Source organism: Oxyura jamaicensis, chromosome Z (genome assembly GCF_011077185.1).
Source record: "Oxyura jamaicensis isolate SHBP4307 breed ruddy duck chromosome Z, BPBGC_Ojam_1.0, whole genome shotgun sequence".
Lineage (NCBI taxonomy): Eukaryota > Metazoa > Chordata > Aves > Anseriformes > Anatidae > Oxyura > Oxyura jamaicensis.
Genome location: NC_048926.1, coordinates 25,801,827 through 25,821,014, shown reverse-complemented (window position 1 = coordinate 25,821,014; position 19,188 = coordinate 25,801,827). Strand labels below are relative to the sequence as shown.

The following is a 19,188-nucleotide window of genomic DNA, read 5'->3' as shown; positions in this document are numbered from 1 at the left end:
TCTTTCTTTCTTTCTTTCTTTCTTTCTTTCTTTCTTTCTTTCTTTCTCCCCTGCTTTCTCCTTCTTTCTCTTTCTCTCTTTTTCATTCTCTCTTTCTCATATTTCGTTCTCTTTCTCTCTTTCTTTCTCTCTCTTTCTCATCCTTCTTACTCTTTCTTTCTCTCTTTCTCATCTCATCTCTCTTTCTCTCTCTCTTTCTTTCTTTTTATGGGTAGGTGGGCTGGGATCTCTCTGTCTCCCCCTCCCTCCCTCCCTCCCTCCCTCCCTCCCTCTTTCCCTTCTTCCCTCCCTCCCTCCCCCCCCCTCTCTCTCCCCCCACCCACCCCCTCTCTCTCCTCTACCCCCGACCCGCCGCCCCCCCGTCGCTCCCGTGCGGCGGCGCCCCGCAGCCGTGCGCGGAGCCTCCCCGGGTGGCCGCATCCCCGCTCCCCGCTCCCCGGTGCCGGCGCGGGGCGGGCGCGGGCGCGGGCGCAGCAAATCAGCGCGGCGCGGCCGGCGCATAAGAAGGGCGGGCGGCGGCAGGCGCCGTCCCTCCCGGCGGCGGCAGGATGCACCATGAGGAGCTGGCGCCCCTGCAGCGGCCCCGCTACGGCTGTGAGTGGGCTCGGGGGGCGGCGGGAGTGGGGGACGCCCGGGGCCTGCCTGTTGTTTGCCCCCTCCCTCGTCGGCCTGCTCGTTTTCGTGCGAAAAGAGAGGGTTTAGGGCAAAGAAAAACAGCCCGGCCGGCTCTGCCGTTGCAGAGCGGCGCTGCGCGCAGCGCTCCGGCTCGCGTTGGGTTTGCTCGCAGCGACCTCCGGCAGGCTTCGGAACAGGTTTTCAGGCTCCTGTTTTGTTGCCTTTTTATTTCTTTTAATCACCACTATTATTTTTAACTTGAAGCTTTCTGAACAGATTGTAGCTGTAGTTTCACGTTTTAACTCCAGGGCTTTAGGTTCTTGCTAGAGCTCGGGGTTTTACCTCTGTAACGCGGCGTTGTAGGTATCAGGTTGGGTTGTAACTTCATAACTTCAGACTGCAACTGCAGCTTTCAGGTTATAACTTTATAACTTCTGGATTATAACTTCGGAATTTTGGACTGTAGTTTAAAACTTTGCTTTACAACTTTATAACTTCGGATTATAACTTTATAACTTCAAATCACAACTTGAGTGGAGTGAGAAGCAGTGCAGGTACCAGGCGTTTCCTTTCAGACAAGGTGTATTTGTTTCTCTAACCTGTATTAAAAAAAAAAAAAAATCCCTGAAGCAACTTTCTTCCTCTTGCTTGCTGCAGGGCCTTCAGCATTGCTGTGGTTTGCAGGGATCCTGCGTGGGCTGTATTTTCTCTCATCTGCTTTGGGCAGAGACATGTAAGCCCTTGGTTTTGCCATCCTGATAAGAATGCCTCTGATATTGTAGGCATTGCTAGAAGTGAACATGCAAATTATTTGCAAAGCTCATAGCAACTATAGCATCTTGTGGTCTGATGAGTAGCTTTCCAGGTTTTAGCATTGCAGCTTTTTTTTAAAGCCATTTCTGAAGACTTTATTTTTTACAGAAGCACAAAACCTTGACAAGGCTAGGGGCCACCTCACTTCCACCCAGGATGGGTGTGAAAGCTGGTACTTTACAGCAAGAACTTCAGCTTGGAGGATCCTGCACCCTCTTGAGCATTTCCCTCTGTTGATGCCCCCCAGGTGGTGCATTCTGTAGACCATGCCTATAGGTTTCATTTTTCATTCCCATTACCTAGTGGGTGTCCCAGAGACCTTTGGAAGCATACTGATGATGTTTTCTGGAGATGTTTGCTGAAGGTTAGCACTGGTGTTTTCTAGAGAGGCTGCTGGAGATGTATGCTGTGTGTCTACGCTAGTGGTGATGAAGCGTGTTTTTGAAGCTGATCTCCCAGTCATCCCAGCTTGATGTGCCATTGCTTGTGTGGTATGGCAGAGTCCAGTCACGGGAGTGGGGGCTGGGAAGATGTGGTGCTGAGGGTAATCTCTGGGCCTCGTGGTGATCTGACTTTGTGCTGATGCTTTATCCATGTGCCTGATGTGCAGAAACTTCTCAAGTGCAGATGGTGTGCCCATCAGGTCTTCAACAGTATGGGATCTGCTCTGCAGATCTGGTCTGACCAGTTCTTGGGACTTGTGAATTTGGACATGTGGCACTTGTCATAAAGTCCAATATGGTAAAAAAATCTTTGACAAGGAGCAAAGGGCCAATCCTATAAGCCTTGGTTCCTAGCTGGGCACTATGGTTTATTGATCACCATACTGTCCAAGATGACTGAGGTATTCTTAAGAATCTCACACCCTTATTTATGGTGGGAAAGGATGTCCACAATAAATGTGCTCAGTGTCATTTTGAAAGTATGGTCTCTAATCTCAGCATTCATGCCTTGCAATGGCAGTTCAGAGTTTTACTGGGGTGACCAGGGAGAGCTTGGTCTGTGTTAAGTCATAGCCACTCTCCTACTGCTTGGCCTTTGGTCCCAGGGTGCTGGCAGGTGTGGGTGAGAGTACCCTTCATTGCTTTTCTGATTCTAGCCCCCCTCTGACCAATACTGTCTGCTTGCAGAGGCTTCAGTTGCTTTTCAGTCCTTCCCTGAGTGAGAAGCTGAGGCTTCTGTATCATGCTATCATTTTATTATTTTTAGATATTTTTTTTTTTTTTTCCTGTAGAAGCCTTGTAGATTTTTTTTTTCCATAGGCTTGAATAAAGGCTCCTCATATGCTGGGCTAATACACATATTTTTAAAATATGTGTGTGTGTATATATATATATATACACACACCTGCAAACAGTATCCCTTTCTGTGGTGATATCAAAAGTAGGGACGCATGTATTTAGTTTCTTAGTTCTAGCCTGGGTCTAGAAAACCAAATATGATTTAGCTATGCTGTATTTGCTTGCCATTTTGGGGATAAATAAGAGAGAGGAAGCATCTTCAAAAAAGGGAAGGAAAAATAAATGAAAAGACTCTCCAACTAGCAAACTTAGGCTTGCATTATCTCACATCTTATGAAACCCAGCAGAGTTGCAGGTTCTCTGTATAACTAAAATTGCACTTTGGATCACGGGAATACAACATCTATGCAGGCTTTCTCAGAAGAGTTAATAAGTTGTCCAGGTTAGGCTATCAAATTGCTAAGGCTTCTTGCTCTAGCATACTAGTACTGTTTTAAACATTTAACCTAACTTGTACTTTTGACTTTGGCTTCAAGCTCCTGCCAGAGGCTGTAGGTTTCTCTGAAGAAGGTTAGCACTTTAGTATGACCCTTCTCTGCTAGGAAGTACATGAATCAGTCTGCATGGGTGCCAGTAGCACATTGTTTTGATAGCTAGAGAGGAAGATGCATACAAATCTCAGGTACATTTTGTGGCCTGATGGAAACTGGTGTGAGCAAAGTATCTTTGGGTACCTTGGGACCTAATAATACAAAGGGAAAGTAATTGGGAAGACATCCCTAACTTAAACACCAGCTCTGTGTTTCAAGTTTTGCTGATGTAGTTACTCAAAGATACGCATCTGGAAAAAATCCTTGTAGCTGATCATTTTCATCTTTAGAGTCAGGAAATAGCTGAATAAAACCAAGCAAGAGGATCCTTTTCCGGTGCTAGCTCAGGGTGAACACTACCTTGGAGAAACAGAGCCTCAGAAAAAAAGCCTTTGGGCCTTCTCTTTGCCTATCAGTGCCAAACCTTTGTGGCTTCATGGACTGCTTGTTGAAAGGTGCCTCCAACTCTGCATGCTGTCAGTTCCTTAAATAAATAAAGACTTCGTAAAAGATTTTCTTTGGTGCTGTGTTGGGTTTTTCAGATGTTCCTGTCCAGCACAAACTCAAGTGAGATCATATAAGCAGAAGGAAGTAGCTCATACAGCAGAAACTGTGTTAACAGGCTCAATGCAACTGGATTTATGTAGTTGCTTTCCAATCTGGTTACAGCTGTTGCCTGGCTTATTTCTCATTCCCAACACAATCAATTGCAGAGTTTTACTGAATTGCAGAGAACTGGGTTTTGTAATAAAATTCAAGGGATGAGCCATTTCTATGATGAAAATGCTTGGTGCCATTGAAGATTATGAAGAAGAAAAGCATAATTCTTAGAAGTTCCTCCCAGATAAATTAAATGTGAAGTTTTTAATATAGTAATACAGCAAATCAGACAGCAGTGTATCCTTGAGGAAAAAGCCTTTTTCCTATCATTTTGAAACCTCAAACTTTGCAGCTTGGTCTTTCTGAAAACTGTGTGAAGTAACAAATGCTTACATTTTGTAAGAAATGGCTGAATGGCTTCATGACTTCCAGGAATGTAATACAGCTACAGTGAGTAAGGCCACAAACATCTGGATTTGGAAAGTATTCCAGGATTCCATGCTGAAAGTTGCTGAATTAATGTACCTGTGTTAGTGAGCCCAGGTCCCTGCAGAATGACCAGGGGGGGAAACTAGGTGCACCAGCAACATCAAACTTGTTGAAAGGGAGGTGTGAAGAGATCTATCAAAGAAATATCACACAGACTCATCCTGAAGTCTTGTTCCTCTTCTTAGCTTCACTACGTGCTCTGAGGGTTTGAAGCTGGCAGTACCCTCCTGCTCGTCTTGTGACAAGAGCTAAAGGACTCTTCACCTCACCCACTGAAACTGGAAAACCAGCTTTATGGGTCTGAGCTGGGTGAATACAGAAGAGACATGACCTTAGTATCCAGTGACGGAGGTGGTGTTGATGCTACTGATCATCCTTCCCAGGACTGCTGCTTTCTGTTGTTAGGAGCTAAGAGATGAGCAAAGAAGCAGCATGAAACTTTGAGAGCTGCCCTGCCTGTGGAGATAGGCAGGGCAAACCCAAAGTGAAACGTAGCCTACGCCTCTCTATGAAACTGCACCTTAACACAGCAGGATGTGAAAGTTTGCAAAGCAGTGACTTTTAGAAAAATGTTGAACTTGAGAATCTATGACTTCTGTGTGTCTGTATTAAGTGCAGGGAAACAAATGGCCATTTTTCAACTGAATAGGAAAAAAATCTTTTGGTAAATGTTCCGTAGAATTTTTTTAAAATGAAAACAGATGGATTTTTAAAGCTTTAAAAGAAGGCTTAACTGTATCCTATGCATATATATTCTGTTGGGTGTATGCTTTCTGTACCAGTGCGGCTCATGAGAAAGCTTTTCTTTTTTATTGATGGGTGTAATTTGGCAACCAAACACACTGTTTATCTCTTCTACTCTTTTGTACGCTGCTAATAATTAAACTGCTGAATGAGAACTTGAAAAGTTTAACTGCGTTGTTTAACCAAGTGCACATAATTCATTTGGTAGGAGTGGTTCTCTGTGTGCCTTTTGTACGAAGCAGACTCATCTCCCCCGAAGTCTCTTGGTAAAGAAAGGACTGAGCTATGTTAGAGCATGCTTGCAGCTACTTGAGCACTGTTGAAACAGGAAATATTAATATCACACTGGAAGCGGGTTTTATAGTGCACACACAAGTGTGCTATATCAAGTCCAATACTTGAGGCAGGGAGTAGGAAACATGCAGATTTGCAGCTTGCCTCTTCTGTTGGAGTGGTGTTTCAATTACATAGTTGTTCCACCTCAAGATTTGCTTGTTACTGTTGCTGGTTCAAGTCTGCTGTGATATACTAGGAATAATCTTACTGTTGTGATGGGAAAAAATGCCTGACAGTGATAGACAGGGCTGGTAGGTCATACTTCATCAGGATGATAAGCAAGCTGTGCTCAGCTCCTCGCAGCAAATGATTAACCTGTGTTTGCTTCACTTGTTCAGGCTGTTTTGGTGATTTTTTGGAACAGATATCCTTGAACTGTTCCTGCAGAACCAAGCTGTGGGCATCAGGTGGGGAGGAAGCAGTGCCCACCCTGTGACCTGCTGAGAATGAAGCAGGGAGGAGTGTGCTGTGGGGGCACCTTGGTTGTTGACGCCCAGCAGTGAGATGGGCTGGGACATGAGCTGGGCCCTGAACAGCTCTCTGGGTAGATCAGCACTTCCTGTGCCTCAGTGCTTGTGCTTGCCTTTAGAAAACCACTGTCATCTTCTGCAGGGTGCCAGCTGTGCTTTGAGTAGTGTTAACCACAGGATATGCACTGCCATAGTGTCAAAGCTGGGGGAAGGGACAGGCAGGTGTGTGCTGGTGGCCAGGGGTATCCTGCTCTACAGGTTGACAGGCTGATGGCAGCAGGCAGTGCCAGTAGGGTGCTGTGGGGTGGTCTTTGAAGGGTTCCAGGGTGGGACATGGAGCAGGAGAAGGGGAGGATATGGCCACAGTCCTGTGGAGTCCTTGGAGTCCTATGTAGCAGAGAAAAGGTCTGAAGATCTGCTGCCCCTCAGCAGAGATACTGAATCAAGTGGTGATCCTACAAACTCCACAGTTCCTACAAACCCTTCTCTTGCTCCTGAAATGCTGAAAAATAAACAACAATTAAGAACTTGTGTTGGTGGCTGACTTCAGAGTTTAATTAAATTTCTCTTTCATTCAAGTGAGTGTGCATTAGCAAGAAACTTACCTGGAGGAATCATGTCAGTGTTATCCTTTCTTATCGCTTACTGTGCAAGTTAAGAGGTTGGCCAGGTACACATCCTTCAGGAGTCAGATTTGAGCAGCACCTCATGGCTCTGACTCATATCCATGGGCTAACAGCTGCCAGGCCAAGGAGCTGCTGCCTCAAGGTGTGGTGCCTGCCCTGGAGCCTACCAGGCTCTGGAGCTGGCAGAAAGTAAAGTGCAGTTCTCATCTCAGGAGCTTCTCGTGGCTTGGATATAACAGGCTAAGCAAAGCAGCCCATGGATTCAGCAAAAGCTGGTAATAAGGGTTGTGGTCTCTGCCAGTCTTTCCCTGTGGACCTTGACCTGCTTCATTCAGAGTGTAGCAAAAGCTCCTGAGGCCTCCAGCAAGGTATTTAAACTGATTCTTACCTGGCTCCAAACTCTGACAAGGTACTCAAGGCTAGGAACACCAGACATGCAGGCTGGAAAATGAGAAGTTGTGCATACTAGCCATCCTCTGGGCATTCTGCCTGAAAATCAAGGATATCCTCCTGCATTTGTGCTCAATTTGTAAAGATGCTGTAGTGGGTTTACGTGGCAAGGTTTTGGTAGCAGGGGACCATAGGGGTGGATTCTGAGAGAAGGATCTAGAAGCTGCCACATGTTTGGTAAGGGCCCCACTGCTGACCAGAGCTGAGCCAGTAAGTGATAATGTTTTTCACCTCTGTGAGTGCAGATTTAAGACATGGAAAAAAAAGCACTGCGCCACACAGCAGCTGGGAGAGTGAGAGGAGTGAGGAACAGCCTTGCAGGCGCCAAGGTCAGTGGAGAAGGAGGGGGAGAGGTGCTCCAGGCACCGGAGCAGAAGTCCACTGTGACCTGTGGTAAGGCCCATGGTGAAGCAGGCTGTCCCCCTGCAGCCCATGGAGTACCACGGTGGAGCAGGGTTCCGCACTGCAGCCTGTGGAGGAGACCATGCAGGAGCAGGTGGACCTGCACTGACGGAGGCTACAGCCTGTGGAAGACCCCTGCTGGAGCAGATTCCAGGCTGGACCTGTAGGCTGTGGAGAGGAGACCACGCAGGAGCAGGTGACCTGGCAGGAGCTGCTGCCCGTGGGGGACCCAGGTTGGAGCAGTTTGCTCCCGAGGGATGGACCCCATGGTACGGAGCCATATCTGGAGCAGTTCTTGAAGAGCTGCTGCCTGTGGGCAGCCCACGCTGGATCAGTTCAGCAAGGACTGCATCCCGTGGGAGGGACCCCACAGCACAGGGTACGAGAGTGACCAAGAAGGAGCAGCAGAGAAGTGCTGTAGACTGACCATAAACATTCCCCTGTGCCACTTGGGGGGAGGAAGTGGAAGAGCGTGGATGAAGGGGGAAGGTGCTTTTGGTTTCTTTCCTTTGTTTCTCACTTCTCTAGCTTGTTAGTAATAGGCAATAAATCTTACTATCTCCCTATGCTGAGTCAGTTTTGCCTGTCACAATAATTACAGTGCGATCTCCTCGTCCTTATCTCAACCCTTGAGCCCTTTTCATCATATTTTCTCCCCGTTCCTCTTTGAGGAGGGGGAGTGAGAGCGCGGTTGTGGTGGAGTTTGGCTGCCTACCTGAGTAAAACCACCACAGATGCTCATTACACTAGTTATATCTGCAGAACTGGAGCCTCGTTTTCTATGAGCCCAGTACAGATTAATTTCTGGAAAGCTGAAATGAGAAAAGCACAAAGTATGTAGAGAAATGTATTCCATGGTGTTGAAGGCCACTAAATGTTTTACTTCTGTTTTTTTTTGTGGGGTGTTTCAAAGGTGTTTTGTGGAACTGTTGCTAAGTACAGAGTATTTCTGCGTCCAGTAGTCTGGTTAAATTGACTAGAAACTAGATAAAATGCTTGAAAACGTAAGAAGGGCACAGGTTGGCTTTGCTGAAAACATATTCTTTTATCAAGGGCTAACTTCTTTTGAGAGAAACTGTTGTTTTAACTGGTGTTTGTTACATTGGGATCCCAGCTTGCTGCAGACCTTTGCAGCTGGGAAGCCTTCTGCAAAGCCTGAAAATGTTGAGGTGCCTTCAGCTGGGCTGCTGCAGTCTTTGCCTCTCACCAATATGATGGCATGGAGACCTAACCTGTTGGGTGGCTAATCACTCCTTGCAGAGCTGATTTGCATGCCTGGGTTTCCAGCATCTTCCAGCCTCTGAAGTGGCTGGTTGTGGGTGACACAGCTGCTCACACTGACCCCAGGAGGGGGAGTATTTATGGCCAGGTGGGACTGTGGCAGCCAGCATTTAAATGAATTTAAATTGCTCTGGATCCGCACCCTGAAGCTGTGGTTTTGTGTGCACTTTCAGGCAGCTCTGCTGTTGGGAGAAGCAGCTTTGACTCCTTGCACGTGGTTTTTTTTGGCTGGTTTAGGTCCCTGGTCTGGCTCACAGCATAAACCCACAGTCAGGTCTGCCAGCCTCACGGCATAGCTGGAGCTGGGATGAACACAAGCAGCAGGTCGAGTTATATTAAGCTGTGTTACTGCTGCACATAGAGATGAATATTTGTTTGTGAAAGTGCGTGTGCAAAGGGACAGCAAAACATGGGGATGGCACAGGAGTGTGCAGGTGAACCAGGCCAGGGGACCTCCGGGTACATGGGGTGGTGGAATGAGCATCACCTGCTTGCTGAGTGCCCCTGCTGTGGTGCTGCTGTCAGTCTGGTGCCACTGCCTGCCTGCCAGGGATGGGCTTGCTCTCAGCTGTCCTGTGGCCAAAGTAGTTTTGAATTACAGAAATGTTTTTTTGAGAGAACTCAGTCTCAAACACCATAGTTCAATACAGCTGTAATTGTCAGCAAAGGTGTTGTGGTGCTCACCAAGCACTGTTGCAGGGATACAAAAATTGTAAGGACCTGTAAATGTTAGACTGAACAAGAAAGGGAAAAAAATGCATCTTTTACATAAAAGTAAGCTTCAGTACAATTTTCCACTCTTTTTCTGATTGTAACATTACTCTTGAGTTGCAGGGCCTCAAAAATGCTGGGATGAGAAGTGACTTGTGGTATGTACTGCTCATTTCTGGGATTTTTAGTTTTTTCAGGCCAACTGATTTACCCAATCAATAGCTGGCTGGCCTCTGTTCAGTAGTAAACAAGGCTTAAATTCCATATGTTCTCAATACAATATAGCAGGAGAAATAATCTGAAATATCAGACTGGGTATGTGGTAGTGTAACTTAAAAAGAATACAGAAATGTACTGGGAAGAACAGAGATTATGCTCAGATTAGTCTGGGATAGAGCATTTACTCAGGAAAAATGGTTGACTGTTTTTCCAGGCACACTGTAAACATTATTTCATTATATCTGAGCTCAAACTTTTTGAATACTGCTTTTCAGGACATGGCAGAGCAGAGACTTCAGTGCTGTAATTTAGCAGAGGCTGGGAGATAAACCAGCCTTACTTTCGTGTTTGTTAGCTGACTGCTGAAAGCAGGTAGCCGGCTTAGCTGCAAGGACTGGACGTGACTGCCTACCACTTTGAATTTACATCACCTCTGACCATGATGATAATAAACATTTAAATAGTAGATTACAACACTCCAAAAGCCATCTCAGTTTTATCACGTGCAAGGCAGACTGCTTGTGCTCCAGTTTCTATCTTCATACCTATCACAAAAATAAAAACACATGATTTTGCTGAAGATTTTGCTGATGTGAGTTGTTCTAGAACAAACTGAATGTATTTCTTTTATATATATATATATATATATATTTTCAGTAGTAACAGCAAAACAAGGGCTGGTGTTTCCCATAACACTGAACCATGGCAATAACACTTGGTAGTTTCTCCTTTTTTGTTGTTGTTGCACTTGAACAAAATAAAGCAGATCCACAAATGTTTATGGACACTTAATAAAAAAGTGGTTTTCTGCAATATCGGTCTATGTATTTTTTCCTAAAATTACAGTGGGATGCTGTGGACTACCAGTTACCTGCTTCATGCAGGATGCAAATGTTGTTTGATGATGGCTATATTTGTAACCCTGAATGGATGAACAAACAAGCTACTGAGATGTTTGGGTTCCTACAGCAGTAGCAGAATTGGTCTGTATTAGTTTCTCAGACACATTTGAGATGCAAGTTTACATCTGATCATGTTGTTTAAATTTATTTTTCACAATTTATAAAATAAAGGTTTTCTTGGGACTTGACCATTTGTATGAAAACTGTTGTCAGTTACAAAGAAGTATTTTTCTTCAGATCACTTGTTACAGCCGTTATTCTAGAATCCAGCAAAGCAGGAAAAACTGATGGTAACAAAACAAGCCCTTTTGTGACACTAGGTCTCTGCAGAAACTGTTCCCATTACAGTACTAGATGTTATTTTTCAGACTCTTCTGTACCCTATAGCAGCTCTAAATACCTTAAAACATGGATGATGACTGCAGATAGCATGAGTGGGAAACGAGCACAAAGCCTGGAGGAAGAGATTGTTAAAAGGTCTAACAAGAGTGCGAATTTTTAAAGCAGTTCTTCAATGAAGGAAACAGACTGCGGCTGTACAGAAAATGACAAAACTCAGTGCTGAGCCTTTCTAGATGTGATTTCTGTTGTTGGGTAGAAAATTCAAAACTTGAACTAATAATTAATTTGATGTTAAATTTATGTGCATTGCGTGTACTATGGTTGCCACAACAGTGATGAAAGCTAAATATGCTTCCTGTATTTTAGTGGTCTTAGTGTTGCTATTTCAAGCAGAATGCTTGCTTGTTTTGAGGTGTTTGCATGATGATCCTGGTATTACTATCTATTTCTATCTCTCTATTTTTCTATCTATTTCCGTCTAGTTTCAACCCTCCTGCTCTGGGCAGGGTTGCCAACAACCAGAGCAGGCTGCCCAGAGCCACATCCAACCTGGTCTTGAATGCCTCCAGGGATGGGGCATCATCTCCTATTTTAGTCACAACTAATGTTTAGCATTGTCACCTCAGTGTTTTCATTAGTGGAAATACAGTCGAGATATTGACTGTATTTGAGTGGACTACGGAGTTGACGTAAGCAAGTAACATGAAAAATTAAAGATGAGAGATTGACAAAGTCCTCTATCAGCTTAGAGGAAATCTGAATTTAGTAGATGTAATAATTAAGTTTAGAAACTGATGGGCACGTGATTTAGTGAAAGCATATCTTGTGTGTGCAGCTGTCAGTGACTTGTCCTGAAAAAGGAAATGCTCCGATTATTGATAAGTAAGGGGGGAACATCTGATTCACTTCATATCTGATGACTGTGCAGTCGTATGTGTAATGGTAGCTATGTCGTTGACACTCAAAGCAGTTCATGCTCTCAGTATTTAGGCACTGCACCTATTGAGTGAAAAGAGAGGGTTTTGTATGCTCTTTTCAAACCTTGATGTAAGAACTGACATTCAACTTTTAGACTGTTGGAGCTTCAGTTCACTCCTATAGTTCTAACTCCTGATAACAAAGGAGAATTAATTCTTTTTCCTGGGTATGCAGTTAATGGGGAGCATGAGGACGAGGCAAGCTGGAGCCAGTGGTGCCAGCTCTGATAACTTAGCAAGCACTGCTGTGTTCACTGTGGAGCAGACATAGCCAAGCAGGTTTCAGGTGATAACTGAGGCCCTAACTGATATGGCACTGCCTTTGAACTGGTTACCTGTGTGGGTACACCAAGTTTGTCCTCTACCTGTGAAAACCGATCATCATCCCACCTATGAAGCAGGAACAAAGAAGGTGTCTCCTGCCCCAGTGCCCTTCTGCACCCATATGGACTGGCAAAGTCAGTGAGGACAAGAGCTTGTAAGGTGAATTCCTGGTTTGTGAGCCTGCTGTACCTCTGTCCCCCTTTTATGATGGCTCCTGCTCATGCTGGGCAATTGCAGTGAGAGAAGCAATAAAGTGCAATGTGGTTTGAGTTGTTTCACCAGCAGCTCAACTGCCTTCCCTGGGGAGCTGGAAATATGGGAGGTAGGGCAGGAGCTGCCATGGTTTTATGGGGTCTACTGGGTGCTTGGGTCCCTCATGTGGATGTTGGATGTTCTATACCATATAACATTTCTTTACTTTCTGTGAGTTTTAGTTCATGTTTGTACTAAAACTGTTCAACTTAATTCTATGGGTCAATTTATTCTGTAGGTACAAACTAAGTTGGTTCAGCCGTTATCCCTAATGCTTTAGTTTTTTTTTTTGTGTGTGTGTGTGTGTTTTTGTTTTTTTTTTTTTCCCTGATAAGATTTAAAAAGCCATTGTTTCTATAAAAAAAAAAATAAAAATAAAAGCTTCAAAGGCACGGAGGCTGTAATAAATATTTAGGGAGGAAAAGCAAAGCAGTCAAGGAAATGTGTTCTCCAAGTTCAGGGCTGCAAACATCATGGTGTGCATATTTTTCTTTCTATTTTACCCACATACTTGTGTTTGCATCCTAAGGAAGAAAGTGTTGTAACAGTTCAGGTGTTTTTTTTGCAGCTTTTTTCAGAATATGGAGAGTGTGAAACAGTGTTTTGGACCTTTGTAGAGGCTGGACCCTGCAACAGACTGGTGAAGGAGCAAGGAGCAATTAATTGTCAAAGAAACAAAGACCAAGTGTCAGGGCTGAGTTACTCTATAGTGCCATCTTACAATTTCAGATTTACCTATGCTTAAGTGATGCTTTTGCTTTTGGCTTTTCCTAGGCAGGTGTTTCAACCCTACTGAGCCTTCTGGTTCAGACCCTGAGGCTTATATAGCTCTTGTTGAAGTTGCTTGGTGACACTTGCAACTCCTCAGGTTACAGACTCACAGAATGGCTGAGGTTGGAAGAGGTTGCCTCTTTTGCTCCAGCACTCCCACTTGTCATCCTCCTTTTCTGTTCTTTAAGCTGCAACTTACCACATTTTTTCCAGCTGGTTACTATAGCATGAGTTTGCTGGTAGGAAGCTTTTTGATGTCAACCTCACAGTGATCTGAACATTGAATTTGTTTGGCAGCTGTTCACTCCCAAAGAGAATGGTTTGCTGAGCTTTTTCAGGTGTTGAAAGGGGCTCTGCCCTTTCCTTCCCTTCCCTGTTCTCTCTCCTGTTCTCTCCCCCTTCCTGTTCTTGTCTTCCTCCCTTCTCACAGCCAAGAGTAGCCCCTTATTTGCCAACATCCAAGTAGAAAGCATTTACTGCAATTGTATCTACAAATTGTTATTTTGGTCTCAAGCTCTAATGCAGTCAGCTTTTTGACACTATAAATATTGAAACCCAAACACCTGTGCAACATTTTTCAGGGACTTACCTTAGCTGGATATGGTTTAAATGACACGTATCGTTTTGAATTTCTACCCATCAGTAATGAGAGTGAACAAAAACCTTCACCTTATACTGCTTCTTGTAAACTTCAACAAGCTTGTGTTGGGGAAGCATCAAAGGTTCCTGTCAAACATGTTTTGCCTCTTCAGTCTTCATTTGCCACGATAAACCTAGTACTTCATCCTGGTCCTGTGGGAGGGGTAAGATGTCCCAGCTTGATCAGGGTGATCTTAGCTACTGTTTGTAGAGTGAAGCATCTAAGCTGGCAGCTTGTGGGAGTGATAGAGCTGTGGGTAAATATTGTGAGCAGAGGAGAGGCGGACAAACCTGAATTCAGATTTCCTGCTGTCACTGTGGTGAGTTCAGTCTGTGTTCTTTCATTCCTCCTGGTGGTCTGTTGTCCCTCTTTCCTGTTCTTCTACCCTGCCTCTGCAGTGTCTATCTGCCCTGTACTTGATCTACAAATGTTTATGGGTGGAGTTCTACCCACAGGCAATGTTGTGACTGCATATAATGAAACTTGCCTTTGGGGTTCGGCAGAAAGCTGAAGCCATAACTACTTTTGCTATGGATGCTAACATTTCCCTTTGTCTTTCATATTTGAGTAGCTTATTTTACTATCCTGGCAATATTAAACTATTCTTTTTGTTATTTCATTTATGGTTTGTTTGTGTTAACTTGAACTGAGGTCAGAATAGGTAAAATATAAGGAAATGGGGTCCATATGGTAAAATCTTGGCTTTTTAATAAAATCTTCTTAATGTATATTGCTAATAAAAAAGCAAGCAATAATTCTAGTGAAATTAACAAAAAATGGCAAATGTGTCAAAATACATGGAATTCAAAGCACAAGCTGAGAAAGCTGTGAGCATATAAAGTTGACAGGAACCTTTCACACTTTAGTAGTTGATTCTTCATGAATTAACCTTTGGAGAAGGAAAGCCTATTGGAAATTCCTGCTGGAATGTGTGATACAGTTTCAAATGTCTTAAGCCTCCAGTGAGATGTTAATCTTAACAACCAAATTTTCAAAAAAAAAATTCCTTTTTTAAAAAAATGCACATGAAAAACACCATGCTTACTGTAAATGTGTAGAAAATACACACACATCTCAACTGGACTGCCTACTTACCAGTGTAGTCTTTTCCGGGCTGGCTTCAGGCTTGACTGTGGTAATGGATTGGACTATGTATGTGAGGACAGGATGACCTGTAAGGGGAAGAAATGACTTGTAATTAGTGTTCAGTTCCTCATTTCCATCAGCCTGAGTGCTTTTAAATCAGATCTTTATGGACAACCAGGTAGTTCACAGAAAGAAGCTAAGTTTTAAAGACACTCTGAGTGCCCATATCTTGGGGAATCCAGTTGTGTTGAGGTGACCAACTAGTAACATATGCAGAGTTAGCTTTATTAAGGAGTTACTTGAAGTATTGCTGAAGACAGTGAGGTTTGCAATTAAATGCAAATGGAAATAGTTGGGCAACAGGAAGACTTATAAACTGCATTTCAGGTTTATAATTGTAGATGGCAACAAGTGCTTTGAAGCTAACTGAAATTGTTTAGGGTCAACTTTTCATGTACTTCCTTCAGACTCATTATTCTGTCTCCCTCCCTGTTCTTCCAAGTATGCAGAACAATTATGCTGTAGTTAAAATATAATGAAGATTGTTATTTTTCTGCGCCATGTAAAGAACCCTACTACACAGGAGACGGCTGTGCTCTGGTATCATAATACACTGAGAGAAATACAGAACTATTTAATGTCTATTGCCACTACTAAAGTGTCACTTTATGGCATTGTAGAAAGCCTGACATCTGAAAGTAAACTAAAGGCTATAGATACCTATAAGCAGAAAAGTGAATACTAAATGTTCCAGCTGTGCCTGTGATTACTTGATGAATGCCAAAGTCATCTTGTGTCTGTGTGGTTAAAAGTGATTTCTTAACTTTGTGGGATTTCAAGTAAACTAAGACGAGTCTCAAGAGTCAGTCAGCCTTCTGCCAGTGCTGGCATTTGACAGGCTCCATGAAATCTAGCAGTTTTGACACTTGGTCTCAGAAGCATGGGTTGTGGTTGCTGTTGCATCACAGTTCCTTTGTGTGATAGTCCTAAGGTTCATGACTTGAAGTAGCGCTTCCTTTCTCTAAATGGATGTGGTTGGACTTTTGGCAGCAGATATGGAAGACTAAAATGAGACCTTTTTTCAAGGAAGTGAGGGAAGATTACTCTGTGAGAGTGAATGAACAGGAATAAGTCGCTACAAGTAAGCTCAAGGGAAGGAGTGGCTTCGTAACATTTCCATTTTTTACATCAGAATGTTTTTTTTATTGGACTTCTGGAGTCAACACTCAGAAAATGTTTTTTTCCTCCTTGTTTGCAATGGCTGGCAGTGAGATGGGATCCAGAACAGTGACCCTGTAGATCCGGTGTGACCAATTTGTCAGAATGGTCTGGCCAGAAGATGTGTGTATTTATGTATGAAAATCTGAGCTTGCGTGCCTCAGACGATCTAATAACTAGATTAGGAAATCCATAGTCATTCCTAAGGAACGAGAGAGCAGTTATATATTGGAAAAATTGAGAAATGTCAGATTAAAGAGCCTCATAGTTTAATAAAGTGTATCAGTCTAGTATCTCAGGCAAATCTGCCCTCCAATTTCACAGCTGTGGTAAGTCTTGAATGCTTTCAGTGTTTTATGTTGTACAGAGCCCTTTACTGGAGCAAATGTTCAGCAAATTGACTGAATTTCCTTAACTGGAGCCATAGGAAAAGGGTTTGGGCCATCTGGTTTTATGGTTGTGGGATATGAGCTAGCTGCTTGCAACTGTGCTCTTTGACAGAGTAAAACTTTAGAAGGCTGTCCTGATCAGCACCTTAAATTCTTCTACCAAGGATAAGTGTCTTTTGGTGTAACAGTAGATCTTGTAGGTACTAAGTACCATAACAGAACTCCTGTAACAGGAGTTTAGTGTTATAAAACTATATTTTCTTAATGGATGTCTCTGTTCACAGTTAGTTGGCATATTTGCTTCTGCACAGTTAGCAAAGTGCTGCATTAGGTACCTGTGATTTTGTATTTTGGAGCAGAGGCTCAGGAGGAAACTCCTTCTGCATCTGTAGCTTTGAGTAGTGCTGGACGTGTAATCCTGTCCATGCATTTTCCAGCTGGCTGGCAGTGCAGCGGGCTCAGGTAGCAGTGAACCTGTGTCAGAAGGAACTGCTAGATCACAGACCTGCTCCAGTTACAGGGCCTGGCTGGTGCTGCATTTGCTGGGGTAACCCTAGGAGTAACCACTAAGCCAAGCCACTCTGGGCAGGCAGTCCTGGCTACTTGAAAGTACAAATTCTACTAGAAATAAAGATTAAATTGAATGTACTGGCCTTGTTCGTGTTAGGATAAAATATTTGCATGATCTCATAACCTATGGCTTTTGAGGTCAGCTTGACTCTCTAAAATGCAGTTAAGCTTTTTCTTGAAATTACAGCACTGAAATGTAAGGACAAATACTTCCCATTCAGAGCTTTTCCTGGTACAGACAGACATGAATGGTCTGTTGCCTGGAGTCCTTCAGTCACTGCTTTCATACCTGGTTCTAATTTTACCAGGACTGATAAGTAAGGTGCTGCTCTGGAGGTTGTGTACAAGAGGGTCTTGACTTTTGTTATAGTGTTCTTTGAGCTGTTACAGCATGTATCTGTTAAACACTTTTCACGGTGCTAATGCTAGGTATGATGGGGTAAAATTGGGTGGGTGGAGGAGGCAGGAAGGTGTGAAGAAGGGACACAGAACTTGCTGAACATCTTGCTAATGGACTTGAGCATGTCCTTTCCTACTGTGGGGCTGTGTGCCTGCCTTTGTATATAGGCTTTACACAGCACTCAGGATAGCGCACAGCTGGGACTGTGAAATGAGATCTAGAAGATGTTCAACTCAAATAGTCCAGACAAAAACTTTTATTCCAGCATTTTATTATATTTTTTCATGCATCCATTTACCTATTACCTCAGTTCTGAGTTTACTAACTCTTCTCTGTCACTGTAAGAAGATTTTGTTTTTTCCATCCTCTGTTATATCCTGTGTATTGATCTTCACTGTTGTGGTGCCAAAAGCCATTGTCTTCCTTGCTCATTTCTCACTCCCTGAGAAAATGTTTCTCGTGGTGGGAAACCAAGAGCAATTGGTTCTGACAAATAATCCTGACAAATAAGAGCCTCTGCTCCTTCTTTTTGTCTTCCTCAGTGTGAGAAGTCTTGGTATGACTGTGGCAAGTGTCTTGGTAAAGGGTCTACCTGCTAGAAGTAGCCATGTATTGTTCTTGAACTATTGCAGACAATTATACATCTGAGTACACATGAATAACCAGGAAGCCTTAAATGATTGTGTTACAGTATTTTTTTTCCTAGTCTTCAGTTTTTAAGAATAATAATAAAAAAAACTGGTTAATTTGGGATTATCCCAGAACATCTTGGAATTGTAAATGGCTCCATAAATTTGAGTCATTTTTTAATTTGCAACACTTGCAAATTAAAACAAAATTCACTTTTCCTTGTATGCTTTTAAGTTACATATTACAGAAGATTCAAGTTTAGTTTCATTAAAAAAAATAAAGAACCATAATTTATGGATCCATGGGGTTGTTTGAAAGTCATTCCAAATTAGACCTGTAAAACACCTTATTTACTGTCATCTCAAGTGTAAAGGCACATATATGAAAGATCTGATAAGTCCAGTGTTGATGTGGATTATCTCTGTGACCCGGGGACCTTCAAAATCCTTGTCATAGTTGTGATAAAAAGGTTGACTCTGAACTTGGACCACACTTGCAGAATTAGCACTTGTGGAGCTCATAAGATTTGCTCAGTTTACACGATAATTTTATATGAACCTGGTTTTATTTTGTCTACTAATGCTGAGTCAGACTGGGCAAATGCTTTTTGTGCTTTGTCAACTGTAGGTGCATACGGCACCTTGGGATATGTTGGCAACCCAGTGTTTGGCTGACAGAACTCCAAGTATTTGGTAACATCTGCAGTGGCCATCTTGCAACAGGGAACACAGAAAATGTTTTTGCAATCTACGAGCCTGAAACATCAGCTAGTCATTGCTATTGTCTTATTTGCTCTTCTGTTGAGGTGCTATACCATACAGAAATATTTCAGACAAAGATGATGGTGAACACTGCTGCAATATGTCAGCCAGTGGAAGATGCTCAAGTCTCAACTCAGACTACCCTCTAGTAAACACATTTCTGTAGGGATGGGGGAGGGGGGGGCGGGGTGGGAAATGTGTGGAATGAGAATATGTTAGAAGTTGTTTGTAGTATGCCATCTTTTCCACTGAATCAATGGAAGTAATTGGTGGAAGAATTTGCTTACTCCATGATTACATCTTATGGAGTGCCCCAATAAGTCTCTGCTCACCTTTGTT

General features: G+C 43.3%; 1 protein-coding gene across 6 annotated transcripts in view; it reads left to right on the top strand.

Moving 5' to 3' along the window:
- The first annotated feature begins 449 nt into the window (after positions 1-449).
- Positions 450-19,188, top strand: part of IQGAP2 (IQ motif containing GTPase activating protein 2) — a 127,977-nt gene continuing 109,238 nt past the window's right edge. For 5 of the 6 annotated variants that reach the window (XM_035310050.1, XM_035310048.1, XM_035310051.1 and 2 more), the window contains exon 1: positions 450-594. In XM_035310050.1, the coding sequence (XP_035165941.1) occupies positions 549-594 (46 nt within the window). In that variant the 5' untranslated portion in view covers positions 450-548. The remainder of the gene's footprint in view (positions 595-19,188) is intronic. The other variant, XM_035310052.1, reaches the window with a different exon arrangement.